The sequence below is a fragment of the Arctopsyche grandis genome, chromosome 3 (assembly GCF_051622035.1).
Source record: "Arctopsyche grandis isolate Sample6627 chromosome 3, ASM5162203v2, whole genome shotgun sequence".
In the NCBI taxonomy this organism is placed as follows: Eukaryota; Metazoa; Arthropoda; class Insecta; order Trichoptera; family Hydropsychidae; genus Arctopsyche; species Arctopsyche grandis.
In genome coordinates this window covers 19,296,888-19,304,990 of record NC_135357.1, presented here as the reverse complement: position 1 = coordinate 19,304,990, position 8,103 = coordinate 19,296,888, and the positions used below count along the sequence as shown (strand labels likewise).

The window sequence follows — 8,103 nt, the reverse complement described above, 5'->3', positions numbered from 1 at the left end:
ATTGGTTAGACATTTTAATCATTTGAACGAAATTATACATTTCGAATATTTTCCCAACCACATTTATTATGTTCGTTTATATCGCGGCATCGATTTTCGAAATGAGTTTTTAAAACGATCAGATACATATCTCTCGTCTCGCTTGCCAAAAGTGTCCGCACAAGGGAAAAACTGATGATTATTTTATTTTATGAACAAAGCAAGCGTCTAGGTCACGGAGAAGGTAACCTTGCTCCATATTTATAACATCCATACATTTATTTGTTTTGGTGAAATGATTTTTTTATTACTGTACAGATTAATATAAAAATAATTAGATGCAAACTCCTACTTTCAGTTTATAGATTTGTATCAAAATATGAAACTTCATATCTATGTACATATGTATGCATATACTTATGTAATGGTTTCCAAGAAAAAGTGCTTTTAAAAACATGACGGGAATAGATTTCAAATATCCGATTATATATAATATATAACTGATTTATGAATTCAATTTTAAGTAATTCCTAGCGTTTTCTGTGATCAAAGAACTAAAGAAAATTTTCAAACGGAAACTCTTTTCGGTGATCTTCCTTGATCCATATCATCAACTTAAAACTTTGCTTTATAAGGTACTGAAAAAAAAGTTATGGTATCTTAAAAAGCAAAACTCGAGGAAACGGGGCGTGAGTGACGCCTGTCGCATGCACATACATATTTGCTTACATTTCAATTATTATTCCATATTTTCCTTCTCGTCCTCATTCGTCCTCACAGTAATATGATGCTATGTAAAAAAATATGTATCTATTGTACACATACATATATAATACACATATTTACATAGTCATAATTTAAATTTTTCGGAATATTCTTTGTTTCCACAATATCGCTGAATTATTTAGCCTGGGCGCGTCCCAGTTTTCATTTTACTTTCTGGTATTTATTCTCCCTTTCCCCCTCCTTTCCTTCCCTTTTCATCTGCATTACCAATAAATATTTGATCGTTGTCGCTGGGTTTTTGTTATTGGATTTTCCGACGATTTGTGTCCTCTTGCTCTTTTTTCTTCCCCTCTTGCGTGTGCGAAAAAAAGAAGATTCCTCTTGCGTGTGCGATCACCACTACGTATCGTAGTATTGAATCAACGTAATTTAATTGTCACCTGCTCTTTCCGAAAATGTATCACTTCGGTCAAACTCACGGGAAATTGAAGAGGAATTGATTTAGTGAAGTGAGACAGTATTCAAAGAAAAATCTAAGTACATATTACCGAATATTATAAAAAATATTTATATATGTTCATATTTCTCTATATATGTATGTATTAATTGATTTTGTAAAATAAAATAAAATAAATAAAACAAAATATGAAAAAATGAAATTGAAATCCTGAGTATATATTAAATCCTCAACATCCGGCTTCAAAAAAAAACCTGCTAATGAAACAGACCCAATGTTCAAAGTGATACGAGAAAATTAAAGAGTATTTTTTCCCTTTGTTTTGCTTCGGGCAATAATTGCTCTGAGGGTTAATGCCACAATCCGGGTGTTAGGTCTTTTAAGTCTTTGCTAACCCGCCCTGAAGAAACGCCTGAGTAATTAGAAATCGATACCTCATTAAGCGAAAATTGCTTCGTTTGTCAGCTCTTGTTCGAGCCTTTTTTCTATAGAACTATGTATTCAATCTTTTCATTGCTAATATGTGAAAGAAAATACTCATATAATATAGTGGATTAATAAAACAAAAGATACTCATTTAAAATTAAACATTTTCCTCAACAATTTTATTATTAAATCTCAGTCATAAGTAACACAATTAAAATATCTACATAAATTTAATACATATTTAAACATTTTAAATTAAAATAATGGTTAAATTGCTCACCTATAAAATTAAACAGCTTATTCAAATATGTACATACATACATACATATGAATATAACCCAATATTCAAATCCAAAAGGCAAGATTAATATATATATATATTGCATAATTTATAGCACCTCAGAAATTCAAATTTTCGAAAATTTTCTTAAATAACACAATAGCTTTAAATTTAAATTTGTTGCAGTATTATTTGTAGCTTCCATTAAATATATAATACATTAAAAGTTATGTATTCAACTTTATAATTAGCATTTTTTAAAGCACGTAGATTAGATTTGTTTCTTTTACACATTACATTCGCTGTATAATTTTTAATATTGCTTTTAAGTTTGCCAGTTTATTTTTAAAAATAGTTCAATTACATCAAAATATGTATGTTAATATATGTATATAATTTTATAGTAAATATTTGTATATAAATTTTTCACTTTCTTATCAAGAGAAAAACATTCATGCAGGTATTAAGTATATTAATAATTTATCAAAAAATTTTATTTGGTAAATTTTATCAAAAAGCACCAAGCTCACTCACTTACAACATAACCAAAAATATCCATAAAAAAAATACATATTGTGTGTCTAATATGTAAGTTCAAGTCAATGCTTCCACTTTCAAATTTTTTCATGTCGTTGATACTGTTTATGAAATAACTAGAATAAATGATATTTGGATAATTAAAATTTAATCCTTAAAAATATATAACTTTAATATACCTATAATATTTTTCAAATATATATTGTAGAAATGAAGCACGCACGATACAGGCACATTTTACCAAATTAAATTAGTTATTTATCTTTAGGAGAATCTTTAGTTTCTGGCGTTTTAGGTGTAATTGCGTGTAATGGCGGTATCTCCACTGGTGGTGGTGTTACAGCTGTCAAACTTCCATCTTCCTCGGATACTTTAAGACCAATTGTGGCGCCAATTTTGGCACTTGCTTGCCTGAACGAATCAGAAAACTTCACCTGAACGACATTGATACACATGGAAGTTAGCGCCATACCGAAAACTAAATAGACAATACTACACATCATAAATATAGGATGATTGGGAACGAAATCTCCGAATCCAATTGTTGACATTGATATAAAAACAAAATAGAATGACTCAAAAAATCCCCAATCTTCCCAAAATACATATATGGAAGCACCAACGAATATGTATATAATAAGGATAACAATAGCTACTGATATGGGAAGATTGAACTCATCGTCAACTTCGAAGCCCGGTGGAACTGGTGTTTGAGAAACCGGTGTTTCGGGGACGTCTTCAATTTGCTCGTGCTTGTCTAGAGCAGAAGGTACAGCCAAACTGTTTGCACTGAGAGTACCAGGTTTTTTTGGTAAAGCAGGAGGTTTTTCTGGATCAGTCTCAGTGTCTAATCCAAATTGAGATGGTCTTCGTAATGTGGATGCAGCTTCACATACAATATTGAACCCTTTCATCACTTCCTGAAATTATAATTAATGAAAAGCTTGTATGAGATTTTTTTTATTATTATCATAATAATGGAAAGTATCTATCATCGTTAAATAATATAATAATTGAAATAGGAAAATTCAATCGTAATAGTATATTTTAATATAAATTCGTATATTTAATTTGATATAATAACTTTCAATTGAAATTAAATTTCCATGAAAAACTTTTCGTTAAATCAAAACATTTTTTTGTGAAATATTATTTATACATAAACGCGAATAAAGCTTTTGAGAAAACTTTTTCAAAGATTCCGAGTAACACAGAAAATAAATTATCACAACGCGTCAAATTTATTCGCATAATTGAAAAACAATATGGAATTCGTTAAGAATACATTTCCCATTATGTTTCTAAATATGTACATTTATGCATAATATACATACATATATAGTGTTTTCATAAATTCGTACGTGCTAAGTATATTTTACTTAGAATATACACAGTGACGTGAACAGTTTGTTCATATCATAAAATCGAAAACATAAATGCTATATTAATGTGTTACCTGCATTGGTACGGTTTTTCTTATTTTCCTGCAACTTCCGGTGAAATACAACCTCCTCACGTACGCCCATAGGAACTTTATACATCTTGTAAACAATTTACCAAAGTCTGCCAGTAACAGTAGAAAAATCGGTATACCGATAATTGCGTAAACTATGGTAATAGCGCGTCCAGTTCTCGTCGATGGTGCAATATGGCCATATCCTTAAAGATACAAAATATGATTTAATATTCTAATAGTAATTAATACATCAAAATATTGAAAGAAATCACACAAACAAAAAAAATAGCATTCAAGTCACACTTCAAATAGTAACAAACAAAATATTATGTACATGTACATGTGTAGATAGATATAATATTTAAAATGCGCTATTTGTACGAAAATACTAAAATTGAATTTTTTATTTTTTTTATTCTTTGTAACAGTAAAAATTAACATTCATTTGTTTTCGTGCGTCACAGCATATATTAAACTTTATTTTTAACTACAGAATATAATATTAAACAAATGAGTGGGTGTATTCGTTGCATATAATATATATTATATTCAACTGTCAAAGCCATTCAAAAATGACATGCTTGCACTCCAAATTCGAAATCAATGCATTGAGCTCAGTACTTCTTGCAAAATGTTATCATTGGAAGATTTCCTCTTACCAATAGTGGTAACGACCGTCAAGCAATACACGACAGAATTCAAGAAGGACCAGGCCTTCTGTCCACTGTAAGAGTGAGCTCCTGCTTCATGAGCTGTGTGTAACTGCGTTTCAAAATCCCATAGTTTGTTCCTGGCCGTCGACTTCCAATCCTCCTCTCTCATATTGTGGCTGCTTTGCCACAGTGAATCTATGAAGTCTCTCTTCACCCGTTTCACACCACATTTGTAAAAATTCTCGAAAGCACCTTCCGTGTATCGAAAGATGACTCCACCCATTCCACAAAATACAAACAAGATGATTAGGTCACTGAAACATCGATTCCTCAAACATCGTATCTTTCGACATTCGTCTGCCATTTCAGATTTGAACTCCTTCCATACACGACGACAATTTTGTCTCATCCATTTGAAATCGGAAGATTTTAAATCCTCCATTGTTAACGGTTTAATAGCATCGACAACTTTTGGCTTTTCTTCCTTTTTAATTTTATCTACGATTTTCTTTTCGTTTTTCTTAGCTGCTTTCTTTTCATTTGCTTTGGCTGTTTCGTCACTATGTAATGAGGCTAATTTTCTATTCAACTCTGCACTCTTTTTTGACAAATCAAAATCTGACTCGTCTTCGCTATAGGATGATGAGTAACAAGAACTTGTCAATTCTGATTGACTAGCATCAACGTAACCTGAACTTCTCCTACTGCGCTCGATTTCCATGCTGCGTCTTTGTGCTTGTTTATAACTGTCTATTATTTCTTTTCCACTTATTATTTCTATAGTTTTAGGACAGCTGACTCTACTGCTTCTTCGAGGCGATGAAGGTAATTTGGTAGGTGTCATTAATTGTCTACTTCTATCCACGTATGCTTTTACCGCATTTGAAATTCTCTCATCTTCGTCGGGTATCTCGACGCTTCTGTTTCTCGCTTTTTGTAATAGTTCTATTATTTCTGAACTGGTCTTCGTAATTTCTACTCCAGATACATCGAGCTTTTGATCCACTCGAGTTGCTGATTTGGATCTTTTGGCGTTCGGAGATCTGTCGGGAATTTGTCTTTTAGTTGTAGCTATTGTTTTCCTGCGTTCTTTTGGTTTTGGTGCTTTTTGTATTGGTGGTTCTACCTTATATCTACTTTGATCCTCACTCATCTCGCTTTCACTCGTTCGTCCCTAAAATTTTAGATTACAAGTTGTACCGCTAATTTTACATAATTGCACACTTCGATGGGAAAAACTTATCTTTTACCTGACTCCTCGTTCCCGATTTGCTCCTTTTGGGCCTGACCGGCGGCACATCTGTCGGCTCTTTAGGAATCGTGCCACTGGGTGGGGGTGGGTGAGGGTCAGTTGCATTAGTGGGTGTTTTAATACATGACTTAGGCTTAGTTTGTTTAGTCATTGGGGTTGGTTGAGATATCTTCTCAACCTCTTTTGATTTTTGAACGGGTTTTTCCATCATCGGTTCGTGCGATTTTCTAGGGGGAGGTGGGGTTATTAGTTGATTGTTTTGTTTAGCGGGGGTGGTTGGACCGGACGCTGCGTTCAGAGCTGTTGTTATAGCATCTGCTTCGTTGAGAATCAGCGAGTTTTTCCTGCTCCCTGGATCGGTATCGTCCTTAAGACACAAACCATAATTGGGTACAGTCGTTAAGAGTTTGTTATTGGGATCGATGAAACTTCCTTTTCTTTGCAAATGTGCTATTTCGTCGGCAGTTGGCAAAGCGAACGGTGATATACTACGACGACGGCGCTCTTTGGCTTCTTCAACTTGAGCTTCTCTAATCTTTTCAATATCAATATCGTATTCATCTTTCTCCTTAGTTTTCTCTTGAAGTTTCCTTCTCATTTCTGCGTATATATCGTCAGCTTCTGCTACATGTGGTGCTTTAGTTGCTCTCGGATCTTCTTCGTCTGTGGTAGTAGTATCATCGTGAATAGATAAAGGCGTTCTGTTTGCTTCTGGTGTTTTTTCTCTCGTTCTGACATTTTGCGCCCTGTTCTTAGCTATTATTCTGCGCCTTCGCGCTACAGCTGCATTCTGCGCTTGCTCAGATGTAACGAGCTTTTCAGAAACTGGAACAGTTTCAACTCCAGTCGGTTGCTGTTTCTTCATAGATGGAACTCTCACTGCTACAGCTGTTTGAGTTTCAGACTCCGCTTTAAAACTTGATGACTTTTTAACGGTCACCGCTGATTTTTTTACATCTGATAAAGATTCGGCCATTGTTTTATCAATAATTCTTCTTGGTGCGAGTATCTTCAAGGACTAAGTATTTCTATAACAAAAAAATGCATTAATACATAAATAAATTCAACCATCGATATTAAGCTTATTACTTCCCGTATATACCAGTAACACTATCCACCATACAAATAATGCCAATACTTATTTCATAATATATCTATAGTGTATACAGATATCCATCTTATGGATGTATCATATACATATATTTATATGTAAATATATGTGAACATCGCGTTAATATTAAAATTTTAAAATGGGCTTAAAAAATCTACAATATGTATAACCAGCCCATTAAACATTGTAGCCAGTATTCTTATTGGCAACGAATCAATGATTCAAATCGGTCACTCACTACATATGTACATACAGCTCAATCGAATAATAAGCAAATTTAACGGAATATTTTATGTTTGGATTATTTTAATTTTTTTAATCGCATAAATTTACATTCGTATATCAGTCGTTATATTTTAACGACTGTTATATTTTTAATTGGCGTAAGTCCACTTTCCTCCATTTCGATAAATATCTCGCCAAACTTTACATGTAATGTTTTGCGTTTTACAATATTCAATAATTTAATACTGGTGGCCTGTAACACGTTTATTCCGCTTTTCTAAGATTCTGGTCATATCGAATTAAAAGAAGTGATAACAATTTGTGAAGTAAGTCAAACAGAAATGGTGTATTTGCACATCCACCACTTTCAACTATGTACGTATAACGCCTCATATATATTTTGTGTATATAATTTTTGTACGTAATTATAGACGATAAAATAATATCATGACTAACCTTGGACCCGTTGTCAGTAGTGCGCCATCCCACAGTGCTTCGTGCAAGCTTCATTTTCCTCCATTTTCACGTGAATTTTTCAGATATTTTCACTCAAATTATTTAAATAGAACTTTTCATACGTAATTAGACCGTCAATACATTCGTTCGATGCGTTTTTTCGTATTTATTCCACTTCGTTTTGAGTCTTGTTATTCAGTGGCGTCACGGTGATCCCGTGTAGCCAACTGGCGGTCGTCGAGCGCCGCTCCCAGTGATGGGCCAGCTCAGCCAGAAATAACTCGTGCCACATTCGACTACAAACCAACGTATTTTTCTCATTCTAAACGTAGTCATAACTCCTACTCTAACGGCGTATATCCAGGTTTAAAGATACGCTTTGCAACTTTGCATACTCAAACGCAGCAAAAACAACAGAGCGTTGGACTCGTGAAAGTCGAAAACAGAAAAATGTATTGGACTTCCTCGTTGATTTTAAGCATTTATGATATTGTCAAGATTTTACAAACTGTACAAGAGTACAGTTTTATCGTTTTCATTTTGAA

The 8,103-nt window shown here is 33.3% G+C and overlaps 1 protein-coding gene across 1 annotated transcript; it reads right to left on the bottom strand.

The window, feature by feature from the left end:
- Nucleotides 1-2,538: 2,538 nt before the first annotated feature.
- LOC143909430 (uncharacterized) lies at nucleotides 2,539-7,882 on the bottom strand. The gene is made up of 5 exons (XM_077427415.1): nucleotides 7,559-7,882; nucleotides 5,765-6,794; nucleotides 4,521-5,688; nucleotides 3,862-4,064; nucleotides 2,539-3,325 (listed from the first exon to the last, which is right to left on the bottom strand). Exons 2-5 carry the CDS (start codon nucleotides 6,740-6,742, stop codon nucleotides 2,660-2,662), a joined length of 3,015 nt encoding a protein of 1,004 aa, XP_077283541.1. The 5' UTR covers nucleotides 6,743-6,794; nucleotides 7,559-7,882; the 3' UTR covers nucleotides 2,539-2,659.
- Between the last annotated feature and the right edge of the window lie 221 nt (nucleotides 7,883-8,103).